This window comes from Marmota flaviventris, chromosome 8 (assembly GCF_047511675.1).
Source record: "Marmota flaviventris isolate mMarFla1 chromosome 8, mMarFla1.hap1, whole genome shotgun sequence".
In the NCBI taxonomy this organism is placed as follows: Eukaryota; Metazoa; Chordata; class Mammalia; order Rodentia; family Sciuridae; genus Marmota; species Marmota flaviventris.
Window position 1 is genome coordinate 92,491,315 of NC_092505.1, and position 23,936 is coordinate 92,515,250.

Here is a 23,936-nt window from a genome sequence, read left to right on the forward strand (position 1 = left end):
GTATTCACCACTATACCTATATTTCTTCGAATACCTTTATTAGCTAATTCCTTCTATTATTGAAGCTACTGTGAATTATTTTACTGTAATTACTTTTGCCCCTTAAAATCTTCTTTAGGTTCTGCCAATTGATGGAGGAAGCTTGTATTAAAAACTCCAATGGGATGAGAAGAATTTTAATTACGGCTTAATCAGCAGCACAGCCACCAAGCATATAAATTATCATGCACATCGTGCTAAAAATATCCAGTTTCCTTTATCCCCACAACTTTATACTGACAGCACTTATGTGATAATGTTGTACCTGCCAGTCTTTAAACTCCTTTGTTTTACTGGCAAATTTCAGCATGAGCCTCCGCTAAGGCCATTAACAGCATTGGTGCTTTGTGTACTTATCCAAATATGTAAATATGGTTTACACAATAAAACAGCTCCAAATAAAAACTGGTGAAAATTATCTGACATTCCATTGGTGTGTCCCTTGTGCATATTCATAGTTGTTTTTAAATTTTTTTTTTTATATTTCGGACATAGTTCTTTCCTGTTCGGTGTTCCACATGCCTAATTCCATTATGCAACTTAAATCTTCAAAAAATTAATTCTTGAATATGAATGAAAAAGTATCATTCAGAACAATTGCTTCAAGCAATTGAAATTTGTTTTTAGAGTTGATTTGTGTATATATATATATTTATACAATTCATTTTTTTCAAAACCCCCAAAGTTCTTGATATGTATATTCACATAATATTCCTCCTTATTTAAATAGTGAGAGTCTTGTAGGTTGAAAGCCAAGGAATCTTCAGTAATTTTGTTTTACTGCAATCCATCAAAAAAAAAATAGTTTGTTTCTCTTATCTGGCTATACCCTGGTTGTTGAATGTGAATGGGGGTGGGGATGGGGATGGGGCAGAGTATTGTTCTGTCCTCCAGTAAATGTATTGAATGTGTGTAAGGGTTGAATTCCTGGTATAGTGTTGGGAATCATTGTAATGGTGTTGGGTGTCATTAAGGGAACATCATCAGGTGACCTTCTCATAGCTAGTGTGTAATCTGGGGGGCAGGCGGTCCGAAGAACCACCTCATGTGGATGGATGGACTCACATTCATGATCCAAATCAGTGTGCTTCATTTGGAGGGACATGATTTCCTCTTCTTGTGCATGGGTCAGATCGTTGGTGGTAGTACGCTGAGGGCTGCACCTCCTGTGGACATCGTGTCTCCTCTTATCCTTTTTGTAGTACAGGGCTGCAAAGGCCAAGATGTTCAGAAACAACAGTGATGCTCCGACTGCAATAGTGACGCTCAGCTCTGTTGAGTAGTCCCTTTGATCCACTGAAAATGGACTTGGCTGTTGTTTGGGATCATCCTGCTTGGCAGTGGGAAAGGCTGATGTGACAGGTACAGAATTTTTTCTCGTGGGTCTGAGAGTGATGTCAGTTGATGGCACTTTAGTTGTTGTCGAGGTATACTGAGAAATGTCATTGAGATTATGCAGATGAGGTACCAGCTCCAACCAGAGGTTCACCTTATTGGCCCTGTAATGCTCTTTAACTCTTGGTTTTAATCCAATATGGAGATAAAGTTGGTCTTTCTGGGAATATCTGGTCCATGCTACTTCTTCAAAGCGGTTGGGTTTGGTATGGATGAATTTTGTGTCTTGAGGGACTGGTTGATTGGGGTCACTAAGAAAGAAAAAAGAATTTATGAGAACAAGATTGTTTTGTCCATAGTCAAAATATCACTAGTTTAATGTCAAGTGAAGAGGTAACACAACAAGGCTTTAGATTATGTTTTAACATTAACTTGGGTCAATTTAGAAATTTAAATCTCATATAAGAGGCAGATTACTAGATGGCTGAAAATACAAAATAAGAGGTCTCACATTCTTGCCCTCTGTGTCCACTAGAAACAGGCTGCTATCTATTCCAAGATTTATCTATCTATCTATCTATTTTTGGTACCAGGGATTGAACCCAGGGGCACTCAACCACTGAGCCATATCTCAGCCTCTTTTTTTTTTTTTTAAATTTTGTGACAGGGTCTTGCTAAGTTGTTGAGGCTGGCTTTAAATTTGCAATCCTCCTGCCTTGGTCTTCAGAGCCAGCTGGGATTGCAGGTATGTTCCTCCACATTCAGCTATTCCAAGATTTTTAAAAATTATTTAAATATTTATATACATATGAGTTATCTTATAGGAAATCTATATAGAAATGGCATGGAAAAATAGAAAGGAAGGACTTGAGGTTTGGGACTGGCAGATAAATAGTTGAGTCATGGTGCTGCTACATATCAGAAATACTACGAATATCTATAAGAGACTCTCAGAACCTCAGGACCCTTCTGTGTAAAATAGGATTAATAGTATCTGACTTTGTCTCAGACGGTTCTTAGAAAGATTAAATAGCGCACAGTATTATGAACTGGAAAAACTATGAAATAATATTTTGTACTACTAAATAGCAACAAAAATAAGTTCTGTGTAATACAAAAAAACAAAAACATAAACGATTTTTCAGCAATGTAATAGAGACATAAGCCTTTCTCAATAAACTTTTAAAAAACAAAACTAAAATAGTAATGACTTTTTGAAACATTATAATATAGAATTAATTTTTAACAAAAAGAAATTGCTATATTGCTGCTATCAACTTGTTAAATTATTTGGGCACAAAATATGTATTGCTTTTAAAAATATTTAAAGGGATATTTTCTACTAAAATTCTAGTAAACGTCACTCCTTAAGTACATACCCAGTTTTGGCAAAGTTTGTCCAGTATGTCATTACGACAGCACTCAGCATCACATCATTTTTGGAGAAATTACAAGGAAATAACTCTGTGGGACCAATCATGGGGATTCCCAATACATAGGGAACCTCATCTCCATGGGCTGCATCAGCCCAAGCTGGAACCTGATCTGTTTGGCAATGATGGTAAAAGGCGTAGAAGTATGTAGGTGAACCAAAGTTTGAGTGAAGATCTGCTGTGGCTACAGCTGGTGCCACCCACTGATGGTCAGTAAATAATGCCAAAAGTGTCTTCCTTCTGGTTTCAGGGTTATGCCGATCAGCCCAGTCAGTGTACATGAATTTAATGGTTTCTCTCAAAACATCTTTGCCTTCAGGATAGCCGTATAAATTATCAACAAAATTGGAAACAGCAAAGTCAAAGTCACTAGCTGATATACCATCATCACTATCTACTATATTTTCAACAAATTTTAACCCTTCCCCTTGGTTAACTCCTAACATTATGTCATAGTTGAGAAACTCTCCTTGCTCCATCAATATCTGGGGGTCGTCTGGTATGACATCACCATCGATCACAGGTCCAAAGGCTATGTGGTATCTGGCAGGCTGAATATCTTGATCAACAAGTTCTTTGTAAGGCTTCTTCTGGAGGCATTCCACTAACTCTACTGTATCTGAAACATTGCAACCAACTTTTGTGGCCAACATTCTAGCATATTTTGCAGGTTGGAAACTAACAGCCCAGCTGGAAAGGGCTGTTCCACTTTGAGCTATTGCTCGTTGAAAAAGTCCTATGGGAAAATCAACAAAGAGTTTCAGGTAACCTTTGAAGAACATTGTGGCAAAAAAAATAATAATAATAACATCTGATCTCTGAGACATGTATATAAAAACCCAGATACATATCAAGAAACAGAGAGAGACATTTGGCCTAATAGAGAAGGTACATAAAGTCATCCCCAAGGTATAATGAATCAGAGACGTAATTAAGTCTTGGGCTTTAAGTGACACCTGTTATAGGGATTATAGTTCTAAAGTTTTGCAGTCTCAAAGAGGCAGTAAGCAAAGAGAAGAGGATAAGTTGTAAATACTACAGGAAAAAAGCCCCAAATATTATCTTCTAGGAGCATGTAAACACAGTCAACACCAACCAGAGGGGGCCAATCCTCTCTCTTTTGACTCACCATCAGACTGTATTGTTTATTTGGGATATTTTCTCCAAATTGATTTTATCTTTCTTCTCTCAAAATAACTCTGTGTGTTGATTACACTAGCTTTATTTTGAAAAAGACGTGTAGTCTCATAAAACTACTGGGGTTGGGAATTTGTTAATACCCTGGGGATGGCCTTAAAGTCACACAAAACAAAGTATCACTTTTGACATACTCATTCCAGATCTTCATGTCAGACATTGTAAGCTGAATATTTTCTTTCAGAGAAGACATAACATTTGAAGTGTCTTCACTAAGTTAAAGAAAAAATCATGAGCAGAAAATCCAGTTGGGGTGGGTGATTTAACATCTTCCATTGTTGAATGTACCTTGCATTAATCTATCAGAAAACGTGAAACATACATGGTCCACTGCTTTTTACTTAATTGTGTTTAAGAATTGTAAATTATGGCCCCATAGGTAGCTTGATAAGAGCTGCATGTCATTCAAATTTACAAATGCATTTACCCTAATCTACTTAATAGGGTACTTTATAATGACATTCTTGTTTTAAACTATAATTTGTCTATTTTCTTTTAAATTTTTACATTTATTATCAATTCCAGATGCAGCTTTGTAGTTCAGTTATTTAACAATATGCTTAATTATTCATACATGTTAATGAGAAAATAACTCCTTTTACAGTAACTTCTTTTACAACTGCTAAATTAGAAGTAAAGTTTTTTCCAAACATCCATATATATTAAAAATGTCTATAATGTGTTCCTAGATAGTTCTAAACATTTTTAAAAAGTTAAACAATTTTACTTTCTGACTCTTTGGAAACATATTTTTACTTTGATAAAACAAGGTGTACTAGAATAAACAATACAAATACCAAAAATTTTAAAGACATATAAGCTGCTGTCAAAATTTGCTTGAAGAAATACTTTATGAATTAAAAATTTTTACAATTAATATAAACCTAGTGACTTTGATGATATACTTTGAATTTCCAGGACTTAGTGATGTTAACTAACTATGCCCCAAAAAGATTTAGTGAAAAATGCACATCATGTTAAATATTGCCTGAAATACCCCAGTTAGAAGGTCTTGGGAAAGACCATTTATTTTATCACTATTGACAGTGCTTGTTGAATGTACTGGAGATGTAGCTCACTCCTGGGGTCACAGCCTGCACACTGCTGCAGCCCTTTATGGAGTTTACAGACTTTGAAGCCAGTGATTACATTGGAGGCAGAATCTTTTGGATTATTTCAAGAGATTTGAGCCTGTCTTGGTCAAGTCTGACAGCACATCCTGGAGATGGGTTTAAAAACAAACCTATCTCTGTCTCTGGCCAGAGCTTCCCTTGAATGGTATGATGAAAGGTTATATTTTCTACTATTTGCAGAACCATTTGCCAGTGTTCTCCTCACTGCCAATTGTTGAATAGCGATGTTGATTGATAAACTAACTTTTTTTTATCCAATGCTAGTTTGATAAGCTAAAACTAGCTTTGGTACCCATTTTTGTTAAAATGAGCCCAAGAAGTCTATTCCAGTGATATCAGTAATGTATGCTAACTTGCCTAAATATTGGCACAAATAAGGTGCTATCGCTAGAACAATCTAATCTTTTTAATTAAAAATCCAAAATCTGTTATTTCAAAATAAGCCATTTCATTTCAAAGCAAAATCTCTATGCATTTGAAAGTATTCTCAGCTATATAATTTTGTCATCTCAAATCAGAATCTTACTAATATAAATGAGATGCAATATAAAATATGTTAATAAATTAAATAAAGCAAAATTCTCTCTATACACTCAATAATTGGTTTTTCTTTTAGAATTCCACCTTAATGTATCTTTGATAACTAAAACAAATATTCTATGCATGATGCTCAACCATAAAAGTTTCACAAAATAAGATGCTTCATAAATTTTGCTTGATAATATATACTTAGGTTTTCCATATATATAAAATGAGAATTAAGAAACATAAAATAAAAATTGGGCTGTGTTGATGCATATTCTCTATTTTCCTATTATACATAAATAATGGAGAAAAATATTTACTTTCCAGACTTCTTCACAAATCTTTTCTGTTCTTTATTGGTCTTTCAAGTTTTAAATTAATTATGTTGGTAGAATGGGTTCCTTATCACATGGTAAAATGGAGCTCATAAAGAACAACATGAAGAGCCTTGAACAGGCACTTTGGAAAAAGGATGTCAAAGCTAAAATGTAAACAAAAATATTCCATAGTTTTAAGCAGCTTTAGTGCTCCAAGCTCCTTTGCCAAGCTTTAGGGGAAAAACACTTTTGGAGTTGAAAATAGAAAAAGTCACAAAATCAAATGTATTTTATTTTTTAACCAAAAACTCAACTAGTGACCTTGATGCTTTGACAATTTTGGATCATGCATGCAAAATAATCAAATATCCATTCTCTTCTCAGACAACAAGTGAAATCTTATGATTCCAGACAAACTAGTTTATGACTGCTCCATTAGTTTCAAACTACTAAAGGGCTTAAAATGTCTATTGTCTTGAAAATAGATTATATACAATCCCTGTGCTAAATAAAAAAAAAAATCTTATTTGATTTTGATTACTGAATAAACAAAGAGGACAAAACTGCTAATGTCTTTGCCTGATTTTCCCCCAAATCATCCTTTGAAGAAAAGAAAATAACTACAATACCAGCTAATCTGTAGTGTGCTTGAAAGGGCATCCTTACCAAGCTCCACAAGAGACAAAGAAGAGTTTGACAAAAATTTAAACATGCATAGAAAGCTGAAGAAACATAGTTTTAAACAGTTATTGAATTCAACCTCACACTCAGTTTGAACAGAGAAGTATATACAAAGTATCACATATTACTGATGGTGGTGGCATGCAGACACCAAAATTGTCAAAATTTGCAACCTGCATAATACCTTTGGTTGAATTGCTCCAACGGTTACCTTCAGAATAATGGGATAAAGTCAGCAGATTGACACATGAACCCCCAGCGCCTGATCCAAAAACAGTGATTCTCAAGGGGTCACCACCAAAGAATCCAATATTCTCACTAGTCCATCTTAAAGCCTGTATGAGATCAAGAAGTCCATAGTTTCCTTTTGCGGCCTGATCCCCTGTACTCAAGAAACCTGGAAAATAGAAATTGAAATACACCTTAGAACATTTGTTTAGTTGACATAAACTCAACAGACATCACATTTAAATGCAAATGAAGCCTGCATTCATCAATGTGAGCATCGACCAAGGTTTTTAGTAAAAATTATTTCCCACCAGAAAAAATAATTTATCTTAGGAAGAATAGTAGTGATGAAAACCTGAAACATGATGTTTATCTTCCTCAAAGGCTTCCCAAGTTATCCAGGTAACAGGTCAAAAGGTTAGATAAAGGAAATAAAAGCATTTCCAGAAGAACACAATGGAAAAATTCCAAAGGTCAAGTTGTCTGATGGAGACATTTGGGAAGTACTATGAGAATATGCGAAAATTAACTGCATGAAACACCATGTCAGTCCTCAAGTTGCTTATGGTTTCTCCGGGACAGAATTTAAAATATGTGTAGCAGAAAGTAAGTATGGCTGTAGAGAAAAGACATTTTCCAAGCCCTGTGGGAGAAGTTTTAGAAATTCTGTTAAATTATATACAATTCTTTGCATGCATCCATTTGAACATTTTTTTAAAATCAATTTTGGCCCATGATTAAGAAAGAATCATTGTGCTAGAGATAATTTGAGACCATATTTTGGAATACCTTTAAACACCAAGCTGAGGATTGTTGCTCAATTAGCTAACAGTGTAAATAACTAAAGTTTTTGAAAAGTTCAGATTCAGATCATTTCTGGGTTGTTCAAAGCTCTAGTTTAAAGCTAAGATGATAATGAGGAGGAACATAGATTGAAGAATACAAAGAATAAAGATTGGGGAAAGATTAAACAGATCTGAACTGACAAGGGCGATAGAGATTGAGAAAGGAAATGAATACAAAAAATTGTGGCAGTTAAGAGCTGAGTTATTTGGGAGGTTGTGGAGGAGGAGTCAAAGATATTACTTTAGTACCACTTTAGCCATATTCATTTTTTGTGCAAAATGAATTTTTGGTAATGTATTACAACTTGTAAAACATACATTTGTTCTCTATCATAATACCGCAATTTTAATAAATCAGAAAAGTAGAATGTGGTTCATACAGTATTACATTTTATGGACTATTCATATCATATAGAAAATATATAGGGTCATATTACATGTAAATTGATTAATAATACTCAAGAATATAATTTCAAATCTCAACAAGTTTATAGAACTAATTTAAAATTACTTCTATCTGATATTGTAAATACAGTAGAAACTACACAATGATTCAATGTTTAAATAAAAACTAATGGTTTTCAATTTAAAATATACTTCATTTTATAAAATAAGTGATGCAATAATTGTATTTCTGAAAGTCATACTATGACATTAGTACCTATCAGTTGAATAAGTAAATTCATAAGCAAAATGAATGTGTGGATGAGAAATTCTTTAGGATTATTGTAGGGTGGGGGAAGATCAGTCCTCCCAAATAACTTTAATAAGGGTAAAGAATTGAAAGTGGTTAGCCCTTTTCCTACAAGATCAAAAAAATGTAAAAAACATAAATTCTATCTCTAGTTCACTCTATGAGCACATGTGCACATATGTGTATGTGGTCCTGGAAATATTAATTATTGTTAAGTTTGAGGATAACATTTTCCAAATATATTTTGAATAAACATTTCTTCCTGCTCATGCCCATTACCTGTAATTTAATTTGCATAATAATTTAAGGAAATTTTCATGGTTTCTTCTTACATTGAAGCATTGTCAAATACTCAATTATGGCATAATAAAATTCAGAACTAAATCATAGCAGGGATTCCTTTATCTTTCCTAGCTATTAAATGAACTTTGGTATAAGACAGAATCATTTCATTCCTAAAGAATTAAGTTATGAATGTTTTAATCTATAAAGATAGACTGATGGCATAAACCTGGAAAACAATATTATAGAAAGATTACTAATAATTAGTTAAAAGGACTCTGAAAGAATAAAGGATGGATATATATATATATATATATATATATATATAGAGAGAGAGAGAGAGAGAGAGAGAGAGAGAAGAGAAGAGAAGAAGACAGTACTACAGGTAGTTTATTACCTATAAATTCTGTATCACAACATTCAGTTAAAAATTTGATTCCTGAATATAGCTTAAGCCACTCAAGCATAAAAAGAGGATTTGAATTTAATTCCTCTTAAAATAATATTGAATAACATTATTTATTTTCAAATGAGTCTTTACATCCATACAAAAAAACTTACTACTAAGGGAAATTGCATGGAAAGGGAAGGAGACCCTCAGGGTTATACAAAATTACATACAAGAGGAAGTGAGGGGAAAGGGAAAAATAATACAAGGGGGAGAAATGAATGACAGTAGAGGGGGTAGAGAGAGAAGAGGGGAGGGGAGGGGAGGGGAGGGGGGATAGTAGAGGATAGGAAAGGCAGCAGAATACAACAGACACTAGTATGGCAACATGTAAATCAATGGATGTGTAACTGATATGATTCTGCAATCTGTATACGGGGTAAAAATGGGAGTTCATAACCCACTTGAATCAAAGTGTGAAATATGATATGTCAAGAACTATGTAATGTTTTGAACAACCAACAATAAAAAATTAAAAAAAAAACTTACTACTAAAATAACCATTATTCAATGTATAGCATGTAGAGAAGCACAGTAAATTCTACCATTAAGTAACTGTATGTGCCCCCCCTGCCCCGCCCCCATATAATTTTACTTTTGGTTGTACCATTTTCACCACTCAGGTGTATTGGCCAACTAATTTTATATTTATATAACAATAGTTTTAAAATATATCAAGTCTCTGAAAAAAAACTTCTGCTTTATACATAATTAAAAGAATGTTGTAGCATCTTCCAGGAAAAGTTTTAAACACACCAATTTGATTCCCAAATTATACTATTAATTTAAAGTATGGAAGTTGATGGAGTAAGTCCTCTGATAAAAGTTATGTCTTAGTTATGTCTTAGAAATGTCCAGGATTACTCCTCAAGCTCCATTTTTGATCTTCAATACTGAATTACCCTCACTCTTAATTCTATTTCATAGGTATACAGAAGTATCCTTCTATTTATTCATTCATCTGTCATCTATCTAGTCTATATGAAGCCAAATGATCATTACAGTGCATATGGAGAACAACTTTAGGTTTTATATTATGGAGAAGTAATAGTTACTGTCATTATTAAGTCCAGTCAACCAATCAGATCATCTCTTCAGACCTGGAAGAGCCATACATGCTTCCATGAATTCCTTGATTCCTATGCTGCATTCAAATACATCCTGTGGCTCAGCTAGGCCCACGATATGAGGAAAGTTAAATAAGTTACTGCTTCAAAGGAGACACAGTTTGCTAATTACCCAAGAGATGTGCATTATTTATATCTTGCTATCCAGTGAAGTATTCATCCAATTTTTAATTGACTTAGTTGCTACATTCTTAACAGCAGAATAATTTCAGATCACTCTATTTGGAAATTTATACTGAATTATTCAACTACATTCCAACCATGAGGAACCCAATTTTGTAAAACCTGAAAATGCCATTTACCTTCATGAACATTTGGAGAAGAAAGATTTTTCCTTAATGTCATTTAAACAAGTCATAACAGAAAGTCACAAACTTTATCTGGCCTTCATTTGTAAGCTTCTAGACTGTGTGATTAATTTTGTTACACATTCATAATAATATGGCATATTATTATTTTCATAAGATAGAACAATAGTGACTACAAAAATGAATAAGCTTTTCCTTTTTCAGGAAGAAGCAGCAGAATGTTCCAGGGAAAATCAACTATTTAATTTACTTGACTTTCGACTACAAAATATTTAAAAACATTAGTACTCTCAAATTGATGGTTAACCTAAAAATTCATTATTGCCATTTTACTGAGAACTACTTCACTATTTCATGAATCCACTACAATCATCATTCAACTATTTGTTCAAATAAAATTTATTTAATATCATACTTCCTGCCTAAAAATTAGTTCTATTGAAAAACACTTCCAATTGTTGTTCCTACATGGAACAACTAATTCCACTGATCTGAGTAAATCTACTGAGAAAGCTGAGTTTTAAATCATAGTTTACCTGATCTGGCAACTATGATTGCTTTTCCATAGTTAAGGAGAAACCAGAAAATTGAGCATAGCTCCACAGGTCTTTGGAATGGAAAACTCAGATCAGGCCTAAAATAAATTGGGCAAGGGAAAAATAAATAAAAGCAGAAAATTACTGTGACAGAGATATTGGCTTGGCCTACTGATATATACTGAACTCACATGAGTCTCTGGTAAGCAGGTCCTAAGGAATAGTGGAGAAGCTAAGTTTGGTTGTCAGGCAGTAGCCTTGAAGCTTATTCATTGATCCAATCAGTACTTAGGTTTCTAACAACACAACAATGTACAATCTATTCCAAATGTTAAAACAGAAAAATTGGGTGAGTCTTACTAAAAAAACAATGACAAAAAGTACCTCAGGAGGAACCTTGGACCAGGAAAAACAGACCGCTTACATTTCATAATTTTTTTTTAAAAATATTCTTTTAGTTGTCAATGGACCTTTATTTTATTTATTTTTATATGTGGTTCTGAGAATCAAACCCAGTATCTCACACATGCTAGGCAAGCGCTTTATCACTGAGCCACCACCCCAGACCACTGCTTACATTTTAGACAACATATAGAATGACAGAGATTTAAGATGTCAGTGATTCTATACTGTAGATGTGTGTTTTGCTTTTTGGGGGGTGTGGGGTAGGGACCATCTTCAAATATCTACTGTATAATGGTTCATTTCTGGAAATATTAAATGTTATATAATAACCTTAGAGTCTGTATTGTGTATCAGACTATAAAGAAGTAGAAGGAAATTGTTAGTGTTTATTCATGCTGTTGCCTGGTTATAGATGATGTGATTGACTCTTTGAATCAAAATGATAAGACCTTCAAATAGAGACCATTAAGGAATCAGCCTTGCAGACATGACTCTTTGAATGACAGTGAGGCATACTTCCAGGGTCCTGAATATATGAATTGAAAAAAGAACTAAGTATAGATTTTCCCTTGTAAATATAACTGGATTTTAAACTGTAGAATTAAATTCTCAAGTGATTCCAATTAAAAATACAACTGGAAATCCCATGTTCTAACTCTTGCTATCTGCTCAGTTGCCAGGTCTAATCAGTTTCCCTGCACTCTTGTCTATTTCTGTTTTAAATCACATACCCCTGACTTATTCTAGGTCTTTTCTTTCAAAACCCATGAAATCTTTCTAATTAGTCATTTGACCTCAAGAATGCCAACAAACAAGTCTATCTTTTATGCTCACCACACTCACTTTTGAAAAAATATTCTATTCTAGTAGAGGGATGCAGCTCTATGAAAATCTTCATGGGAAGTCATGATTAAATAATTTAAATTTATTTCTCTTTGAGGCGATACTGTTCAAAACCTGTTTTAAAAGTCACCAACCTGGGCATATATGGCTAAATGGTGCCAACAATAGTGCCAAGACTCCACCATGGGGAAAAGTAATCTCACTAACATATGATTTGAGGAAAAAATGGATATATACATGGTAAAAGAATGAGTTTGGAACCTTACTTTCCATTATATATTAAAAAAACCCAAAATGGATTAAAGGTCTAAATGTAAGACCTGAAATAACTAAACTTTTAGAATAATTCAGAGAAGACTTCAGGTTATTGAATTTGGTGATGATTTTTTGGGGGGTTATACCAATGCTCAGGCAACAAAATAAAAAATAAGCAGATTGACTCCATCAAACTTAAAAACTTCTGCATATCAAAGGAAAGAATCAAAAGACTGAAAAATCAATCCATGGAATGAAGGGAAAAAACTGTTAAGTCACATAACTGATAAGGTATTAATATTATAACTAAATAAATAAAAAGAAAAGATTCTACAAATAAACTAATTTAAAAACATGCTAAAAATTAAATAGACTTTTTTTTAGTTAATTTATTTCTTCTAATTTGTTATGCGTGACAGCAGGATGGATTTCAATTCACAGTACACAAATGGAGCACAATTTTTCATTTCTCTGGTTGTACACAAAGTGGAGTCATTCATATCTTCATACAAGTACCTGCAGTAAAGATTTCTCCAAATAAAATATAGAAATAGTCAATAAGTGCATGAAAAGATGTTCAACGTCACTAATATTAAAAAAAAGTAAATCAAAACCACTATGAGACAGCACCACACACTCATCAAGATGGTCATAACCAAATGAGAACAAGACAATAAGCTTTTGGCAAGGATGCAAAGCATTTGGAATCTTATGTTGGTAGAAATGTAAAACAGCATATCTATTATAGAAAAGAGTATAGAGTTTCCTCAAAAAATTTAAAAATGGAATTACCATATGCTCTAGCAATGGCCTCAGGATATATATTCAGAAGAATTCAAAGGAGGATCATGTTGCAAACCCATGATGATCACTGTGATATTCACAATAACCCAGAGGTAGAAATGACCCAATGTCCACAGATATGAACTGATAAAGAAAATGTAGATAATGAAAATGTGCATATTATAGGATATCATGCAGCCTTAAGGATATCTTGTCACATGGTACAGTGTGGATAAAATTCAGAGATATTATGCTAAGTGAAATAAGCTGGTCACCAAAGGGTGGATATTGTTTAATTCTACTGATATAAAATATCTAAAGTGGTCAAAATCATAGCAACAAAAAATACAAGTGTGATGACTGATGACAAAGGAAATGGAAGGATAATTTAGTAATAATGGGTATAGTTAAATGGTGTAAGATTAAAAAGTATTAGAGACCTTTTGTAAAACAATGTAAAAATAATTAATAATAATGAACTTAGTACTTCGTGAATTAGACTGTATTTAAAAGGGTTAGGATGATAAATTTAATTTGTAACTATAAAAATCACATTCCCCCAATGGGAAAAGTCAGGGTCCTTTTAGAAAACAAAAACACCCATGGTACTACTTAATTACCCATCATCTACAACTTGCTTCCTGCTTATTGTGTTCCCTTGAAAGCAAGTATCTAATTTTTTTCTTAGAAAGCAATGAAAGACAAAATTAAAATAATTTCCTTTTTGTATGAATCTGTTGGGGAAAGAAACTCGTTTGGAAATAAGACTGATATCATTGTCTTATAACGTGGTATTTCCAAAATTCAGTATTTTGTTGACTTTATTTCTTCATTATTTTTTTGTGAGAGATAATTTGCTCTCTAATGACTCATCTTTGGGAAGAACAAACTGAGTTACTGGCCAAGGCTTCTGATTACTGACAGCTGGACATGGAGGCATATGCTGTGGAAAAAGAGAGGAACTGCTAACAGATGTAAGGACAGAAAACACCTGTAGATTTTTGTTGTTATTTTCAGTCCACAAATTCTCAAGTGTCACCCTTTTCAAGATAAGCAGGTCAGATTGATCTGTCTCAATCAACATTTTGTGACTCCTTCATCCAAAAAGATTGAAAATTGATTTCAACCAGATTTCTTTTGAATATAGATGGTGACATAGAGAAAAAAAATCATGATTTACTTAGCTCTTAATCATGTACCTTGTTTTCCTTTCAAAAATGGCAGAAGATACTGGGGGCAAAAATAACTCATAACCACAGTTCCCACCACTATTGCCCCTATTCTCAACCGTAATTTAAGGTTGTCAGTGTTTCATACTCTTGGTCTATATGCCAACAGAAGCTCATCCAAAGTTTACTGAGTTAGACTATAATGCAATTCTTGTCTATTTGAACCTGAATAACAACCCCAGTACAAAATCTGGTGAAATTCCTGTGTATTTTGAACTATTTAGCTGGCAAAGAAGTGAAAGGAAAATTTATATTCTAAAAGGGCTATCAAGTAAAAATAAATTGTTTATTTCGGACTGTTTTGATTATATAAGGATGTGTTCAGGGATTTAAATGCAGAATTTACTTCAAAGCATGTCATTAAGGGACACAATGGCTGCCATGGAAGAATGGTCTTTAGGAATTAGGTACCTAAAGACTGTGCTTTGTGGCTTCAGAAACAATAAGGACGATGTGAATTTTGTAAATCTCTGTCTAATGTTTACTTTTTGTTCCTATTGTAATATGTGTGTGTGTGGTTGTAATGTGCATTTATATATTTTTTTATATTCTCTATTTTTTTCTGGATTAATAACTTTACTCATTAAACTTGTCCCCAAATGGCCATTTTATGTGTGTTTGCTGAGTGAAGGAAGCCATTAATATAATTCTCTGTCACCACATGGAAATAAATGTTTACACACTACAAATGAAAGACGTCTCTATGTCTTTCTTTGTTGGCAACAGTAAAGTAGGAATTTAGGAAACAACTGTCTCTGTAGCTAGTCCTTAGGGGAAAGAACTCTAAGACAAAAAAAATGGGTGGTAACTGTCCTAAAGGGAGAAAAACAGCACAGTCCTGGGTGGGGACTGTCTAAGAAGAGGACAGACACAGGGACCTGTTGGCTAGCTCAGAATTTTGGCCTAAGTACATAGAGGGTGACAGACATTTTAAATTTCCCCAATAGTCAGTATTGTGAAAAGAATAGTTTAGGACAACTTGAGTGGGTAAGAGCAAGTTGGTCAGTCCCTCTGAGCCTTGATTTCCTAATAAAAATATTAATAACACTACCTGCCCTACAGAATCATCATTATTAAAAGAGAAGATGATTGTTGCATGCAAGAGGGTTTAATATATATATATGAAAGGAATACTTTGGCTCTAATCAACTAATATTTTACTCATGACCCCTTATTTCTTTTAAATAAAATAAACTATTCTTATTGATAATAAATCTAACATTCAAAAGAAGAAAAAGAAAATACATTTTTAAAGGTTTACAAAGTTAAACACTTGTAACCTGGACAACAGAGTTAAATTTATCATGGAGGTTTTAAAATTGTTGTGCAGGGAATAGCAAGGAAGGCATTTCAAAACACACAGGTTGCTCCTTAGGTAGTAAAGGTATTGGTTATAATGTAAACAAATTTAAGCTATCCTATTTAGAGTAGGAAACATATTTGTATTCGCTGTGGGTAGCTCCTTAGAATTCAAATCAAACGAGATGAATTGGCATGTATTGCAAAGATAACAATTTTGCAAGCCAAGATACTCTGATGATGGTGAAGTATAAAGCCTCATGTCTTCATTTGCTGATAAATCATTATGTTAAAAATAGCTAACAAAATTACTAACACTTGTTCATAACACATTTTGGGGTTGTAAGAGAAAGAAAGAGTAGGAAAGACGAGAGAGAGAGAGAGAGAGAGAGAGAGAGAGAGAGAGAGAGAGAGAGAGAGAGAGAATTTTAGTAATCTGACCATTATAAAATGGGCTAAAATGGGCAGCAATAGTCAATTGCACTTAACTGAGGCCTAAGTGGGTAGGAAGGGTGCTGTGTTCTTCAGTCTCACACTAGCTGACCCTTGACAAAGACACAAAAAATTAAAAAAGGAAGCATAGGAGTTAAGTTCTAAGTAATGACTAGGGATGCCAGACAATTCAGCAGACTTCATATGAATATTGACAATATCAGATGATTTTATGTATTTATTTGTAACATCTGAGGAATTTTTGAGATGATAAAAGTTACATTAAGGTTTAACATGTAAAATCTGGTATTCATAAAATGCTGCTTTTATTCCATCTTTCTCTATTAAAAGCTAATCTGACTTTGTGACTTTAAAACTTTTTATTTTTGAGTACTTTCAATATGACAGAAATATTTCAAAAATAGTACAAAGAACTACCATATATATACTTCAACTGGATCTCCCACTAATAACATTTTATTATCCTACTTTCTTTTTTCCTTTCTTCTATCCTTCCTTCCTTCCTTCCTTTCTTTCTTTCTCTTTCTCTCTTACATCAAATATGAAATCACATATTAAATTTAGTTTTCTATTTGTATTCATTAACTTTTACGTTTGTTGGTCTGTATTCATTTCTTGATTTTGACACTTTCTTAAGAAATACAGGTTAGCTATTGCATAGGCTGTCCCTTAATTAGTGTTTGATATTTCTTCATGATTATATTCAAATTATAAAATTCTTGGTAAATGGCCAGAGAAATAATGTTGTGTTATCTCAATCAATCAGGACATGAGGAACATAATGTTGATGTCTCCATTGACCATTTGGTTAGGGTGGTAATTTGCCAGGTTTCTCCACTATAAAATTATATTTTTTTTTCCCTTTGCAGGGGATAAGTAAGTATAAAGTAGACAGATATATGGAGACTATGTGAACATCCTGATTTCCATCACTTTCACATACCTATTTTAATGTCTATTGATGAATATTATCTGAAACAGCTATTAATTTTCTCCTTTCCCCAATTTGTGTTCACCCACTCATTCATTCATTTGTATGACTATGGACTCATACATTTGTATTTTATTCTAGAAGTTATAATATTTATTGTCATTCTACATTCTGATTCTTAAACTTTCCCCTGCATGACCACAGAGAGCCCCTTAAAAGTCTTTGCAAGGAAAAGTAGCCTGATGAATTTCACCACTTCCTTGCTCTCTTTTGCAGTCTTCTCTGCAGAGTCCTCTAATTTCTTGGCTGATTAAAGGTTCAACTTCTACTCAGTTCCTAAGGTTCATTTTAAGTGTTATTGTTAGGAGGACTTGAAATGCAGTTATTCCACCTTTTAAACATCTACTTTAGACTGGAGAGTCTTTTGTGTAGGGACTGAATTGCAACTTTTTTTTAACCCTAACCCCAGATTAGCACAGTGATACACATATAGTAAGTGTACAGTAAGTGCTTGTGGAGTTAAAGGTGACCATTTTGAAGCACTTTGGATTCCAGAAAAAAAATTAAAAACACGTATAACAAGAGATAATTAATTAATAATTTCATTTTATGCACAGCCTAAATATGTATATAATTCGACTATCCTGTATTTACAAATATCAGAAAAATATAACACGATTCCTGGTGTTATATAGACATAATCACTAAGGTAAAACTAAATATCTACAAGATAAACTGAACAAAGGAGTGAGATGCTTATTTTCATCTAATACAACTGTCCATGGTTACAGTTACCATATAGTTAGTTGCAAAGGTGAAAACCAAGAACGCTGTGAGAAATTCTACTATAAATAATATGAAAACTCATATAGAAAGAGAGAGACTGTCATATTAGAATATTAAAAATTAAAATGTAAACAAAATAATATTAAACTACTTCCCATAATCAGATGTGATAAAACTTAAACGCTAATTCAAGTTTTCACTTCCCCAAAATTTAAATGACAAATAATTTTTAAAAATAACATTTCCTAAGAAATTTCAGTTAGTATTTCTTAAAAGACAAGCTTATGAACCCTCTATTTGGGCCATATGTTGTGCATTTAGGGCAGCTGCTTAGGGGACAAAAAGGCACCGGAAGTGGGACCCAAAATATCCTGAGGCAAACCACTAATTCTAGAGGCCAATGTTAATAGCACCAGCAACTAGCCTCAGGGACTCTCATTTACTAGTGCTGAAGGGATAGATGACAGCTCTGAATTAACTCTAAACAATTAATCTACCTAATATTGAAAACTTGGATAAATTTTGGATTCTACTCAAGTTTAAGTAACACGGTGATATTGGCTCCTGCAATCCATTGGAAGCCTTGGCTGAAGCACAGAATCTATTGCTGTGTTAACCAGTGAAGGCTCACAAGGAGAAAATTATTCATGTGAATTGGCCTTCAGTTAGAGAAATTTTTCAGAAGTTTTCCTAGCCCTGCAATTCCTACTGTAGCTATTATGGATCTTCAGCTCAGAGGGTCATGGAATGCTATTCAATAGCGAAGGAAATATTGAAACAAGTAGAAGGTCAATTTAGAAGAAGCAGTGATCTGAATCTCCCCCAGGGTGCCCTCACATTAAGTTCAGATTTGTAATTGAAAATAAATCTTTCATGTCCGGGTGACAAGTCTGAGGTCCTGTCCCGGGTGCAGTTTTCACTAAGCATTATATTTTCCAGCTTGAAGTCACTGTCCTTTTCAGCTGATTTGACCTGTAATGCCACAGTTGGATGTTGGCTGCCAAGTGATTAGCTATTCAAGAAAAAAGTGAAACTAATCTCTGTATTAATATACATGAGGTGAAATGAGAAGGAATCTGAGACTTGAAGGCACAGAGACTGATGTTACAAGCTGTGCAGCGAGGCATACTCCCCCAGATCCAATAGCAGAATCAAACCCCAGAGAAGAAGGGTGACATTTGGCAGAGGTGGTGCAAGAGACAGCTGCTGTGGGTTGAAGTGACAGTTTGATTTTCTGCCACTTTAATGTAAAGAGTTGGTCTTTTTTGCAGAATAAAAAGAGCATTCCGTTATTATGCCACTTATCAAAAAAAAAAAGTACAAGTGCAGAATTCATTTCATTTTTTTTTTCCTCTTACACTGAGGATTGCAGGGGAGCTATGTTGAAGAGAAGATAGGATTTTTAATTTGTGAATGTTAAAAAGCACTTCCATATCATTTTATACCTACTTAGAAACCTAACCTATTTTCCTTCTATTAGAAATATCCCTTCTTTCCCTGAGAGAATCGATAATAATGAATATCAATTAATATAATGAATTTGAAAGAATATCTTAATAACACATGGTTCATTATGTCAACATTCGTTACATACCTACTTTTTGCCAGTTAGTGATAAACAAAATCTAATTAAGACATGTCTGCTGTTCTCCAGGAAGTTTGGTTTTATTCCAGTTTTTCTTTAATTTATATTCGTTAGCCATCCTGTGATCTCATCGCGGAAAGAGTGTGTAAAAAAGCTTTTTTGGACCTTATCTAATGAATCAAAGTTTCTAGACAAATCCCAGAATCCCTGGGCTGGAATTTGCATTGTTAATAAATTCCCAGGTGATTTCTATGTATGCTAAAACTTGAGAACACTGATGTCTTAAAGAATGAAAGGAATTCCTACAAAAAATATTAGGGCTGGAAGGACTTAAGTACCCAGTGTGATATATAACTTTACAACTGGAGTAAACAGAGGATCAGAGAAGGAATACAATATACCTGATGTCACACAGCTGGTTAGGATCCCAGTTTTCTTTTAGTCCAGTTCTTAGAAAGGGAAAGAAATAGGTTTTGGATTTCATTACTCAAAAAACTCACTGCCCTGTATATGTTCAGTATCATGTTTGCTTTACTAATTAACTGTTTCTGTGTAATGGTGTTTTCTTACAGGAACAGGCTGGCCAAAGTTTATTTGAAACTATCTGCTCTGTTAACCTTGCCTGCAGCCACTTTTTATCCACCTTTAACTTTTCTGGAAAAACAGACATACTTTTCTCTGAGTAAAAGTCACAACAAGAAATTAATGTACATGGCCTATTCTATACACCTTTATTAGTTTTTCTTTCAGTTTAAAATGCTGATCTTATCTACAAATTATTCTTATATTTCTAAAGGAAACAAAAAAACTGGTTTTGAAAATGTGGGCCAATAAAATCCTTAATCTTGCCTTTAAGGTTCTATTTACCTTGAGAAAAATTCCTTTATAAACTAATTTTATTATTCTCTCAGCTAGGAAATTCTTTCCAGAGCTGAAATATCTATGCAGCTTAAGCCAGTTTCCTTTTCTTCTGTGCAGGGAGAAGATGGAACACATCTGGCAGTTTCCTCTGGCAGGATATTTAAGGCAAATACTTTCCTACTCTTCGGGAAAACTAATCCAATTTTTTTTGTGTGTGTGTGTGTCTGAATTGTAGGGAACTAACTATGTTCTAACACTTATATAAATGTATAAATAAATAATGTAGATGGATATTTGTTGATCAGAGCCAAGTGCAGCAGTTTAATTTGCTATTTATTTAGATACCGCTAATTATAACAAAGACAATGTTACCAATTCTACAGAAAATAATGTCCTTTTTAGGTTTTTTCCACCTGTTGTCTGTGTCAAAAGAAATATCATGCAGTATCCTAATTGTTTTTTCCTAAGGAAAAAAGCCTACTGGCATATCGCAATTGACAAACTTTGCAAAGCTGCCCTAGGGTAGCCCATGGTTGAGGAGAGTGTCAGGCTTGAGGAAGGAGGCCTACAGCAGGTGTCTTTTTAAATTGCATAAAGTAGCCTTATGCGTTAGTGTAGTTCACTGAGATGGTCACTACAAACCCTGGTCAAGTGCTCAGATTTAGATTTGCATGTAAATAGGTTTAGTTGGTTTTTTTCCCTCCTTGGATGTTGGAGGAATGCCAACCCACCGTTTCTTACAAAGAAAAACTATTCATGATATATTATAAATTGCTAACCAGTCCAATATTAAATAGTCAGGATTTGAAAAGTTCTCATTTCTCATTAACTGTTTCTGTGAATATTTTTAGGGTTTATAAATGTGGCAGTTTCCTATATTTATACACTTTTTAAAAAAATTTCAGCAGATTGGTATTGCTGTGATTCAAGATGGATACTACCAAAGCACATGATAAAAGTTGGTCAGTACCAGGTATAGGAGCAAACGTTACCATCAAAGCAAACTTTTAATTTCTGTTAGGCCTCGTCAATAGTAAGTATGGTGATACTTTACTCAAAAAAAAAAAAAAAAACCAAAAACCTTTTCTTATTAAAAACAGCATGTCATGTCAGATTCTGCCCAAAGAAACCTTACTCAGAGGAATAAGGAAGGCTCGAAGGATAGAAAGGGTAATCAATATTTGATTACCTATATATCCTAGGTCACAGCTGCTTCTTCTCCTGAGCTGGGCCATAGTTCTTCTTGAATTATTAATGATCAGAAGTAGAGAATGTTAACTTCTCAAACTTGGCTCCAAGGCCCAGCTCCAAGTCTGCTTCACTAAAGTAACCTCTCTCCCTCTTTCATCCTCTGCTTCTTTGATTCAGGCAGGTTTTTTGTTTCTTTCTTTTCCAGACCTCAGAGTCTATCTCTAGGCATCCAGTGATGCCAGTATCCTTCTGCTTTATTTCCTTTGCCATTTTAAATTTTCTCTACATCAGATTCTCACTCCTTAAATGATACATTTTTTTCCTTTATAACTCTTTATAACCACCCCCCGAAAACCACTCTTTAATTCAAATCAAATAAATAGAATTCAGGCAAAAACCAAATTTAATGCACACGCAGTCATGTTTTACACGGAGGTCCCATAAAATTACATTACCTATTGGCATCGTGGCTGCCAAGTTTGTTGTGAGTAGACATGATGATTTCAAATCACCTAATGAACATTTCCTCATAGTTCAGTAATACATACATATAAAAAACACAAAATATAGATGAATTATTTAATTTTATTAATGTCTGCTTTTTTACAGCAACTAATAATAATGATGATTTGTCCTGTGTGATATACTAAGAAACTTATTCTGTGCTAGGCACTGGGCTAAGTATTTTGCACACCATGTTTCCTTGAATCTATATAATAGCTTGATTAGTAGATACGAGTTTGAGGTCAGGTTTTTTTGTGAATTAATCACAGGGTGAGACCAGAGGGCTTTGTCCTGAAAATTTTCATATTTTAATAATGAATATGACTTTATGTATGATCTTTTTTAGCAACAAAATATTCCTCCACTGTAACAACCTAAAGGGTGACTTTTCCTATGCTTCTAAACTCGTCTCTTCTGTCTCTTCTGAACACTTAAGGTTTTTCTTCCTTAACAAATCTTCCAGCCTCCAACCTTCTATTCCTTGATAATATAATCTTCTCCTTTCCAGAGGTCACACGCTGGAACAAATGCGTGACCCATTTGTGACAATGAAACACACCAGCCTCCTTCTTTCAACACAAAGGCACAATCAGAGAAGAGAAAAATAACTAAGTAAAAAAAAAGGGAGTGAAAGAAAACTCCCCTAGTTTTAAACATAACTCAATAGAAAATTTGTCTTTCATCAAAAGTATTTTCAGGCTAATGACTTGTGGTTTCTTGAGTCTTCATTTAAGTGGAATAGGACTCACTTTTTATAAAGTGGGTAAGTGGATAAAGGACTCATTCAATTCTACATTAATTTTAAAGGGAATAGGAAGTAGCTTCAGTTGATATGAGTACTCATCTCAAAGAAAGCCAGCTGTCACTTAGAGCTCCTGGGGACAGAACTGCCTAGTCTTATTTCAAGAAAGGGCCATGGTCCCTAGTCATGCAACTTAGAGACAGTGTCATTGGATCTTTGCCCTGAACACTCTATTCTTCATCTCTTCTATGAAGCACTATAGAGTTCTAAGGGGGTGGGAAAAGTCTTAATTATATTCAGAACATATGATACCATTCAGTTCAAAAGAAAATTCATTGACAGCATGTGACAGACATTATAAAATGCACCATGTTTCTAATTCAACATGTGAATGAGAGCTATCATACTATGATGAAAATAAAGGAATAAATGCAATTCTCAACTTCTTGCTAAACAATAAATGAAGCAGCAGCAGAATAAAAAAGATAGAGAGATGTATACCCTATAATAGGTATTTCTAGGAGATATAAGTTAGTGAGGACATCATTTGATTCAAAATCTAAGGTTGTACCATTGGGATGCAGAAAAGCAGCCATGAGTCCAATTGTTTCATCATCTTTAGGAATCCTTACAGATATCATCTCAGACTTTTTATCATTACAAGTCTCTTGGACCTGGAGAATCCATAGAGAAGCAGGGGTTGAGAAGGTGACAAGATGGAAATAAGAGAAAAAAACTATAATATGAAGATTGTATATTGGATTATAGTGCCCGGTTTTGGTGTTATTCTCCCACAGTATCATTCAACATACACTCTTTATGCTTCTTTATAATATGTCCCTATAACATTATTTACCATGTCTTAACAATGGAAAATGCTCAACACATGTTTATGGAATTGGAGATAATGCATATTTATTGAGGGTATTCTTTGCAAACAA

The 23,936-nt window shown here is 33.8% G+C and overlaps 1 protein-coding gene across 6 annotated transcripts in view; it reads right to left on the reverse strand.

Annotated features, from left to right (window-relative positions):
* Window positions 1-862: 862 nt before the first annotated feature.
* Nlgn1 (neuroligin 1) overlaps window positions 863-23,936 on the reverse strand; it is a 668,458-nt gene continuing 645,384 nt past the window's right edge. For 3 of the 6 annotated variants that reach the window (XM_071615837.1, XM_027942190.2, XM_027942197.2), the window contains 3 exons: window positions 6,872-7,057; window positions 2,754-3,543; window positions 863-1,685 (listed from right to left, as the gene is read on the reverse strand). In XM_071615837.1, the coding sequence (XP_071471938.1) occupies window positions 863-1,685; window positions 2,754-3,543; window positions 6,872-7,057 (1,799 nt within the window). Of the gene's footprint in view, window positions 1,686-2,753; window positions 3,544-6,844; window positions 7,058-23,936 lie in introns of all 6 variants that reach the window. The other 3 variants (XM_071615836.1, XM_027942191.2, XM_027942192.2) reach the window with 1 other exon arrangement.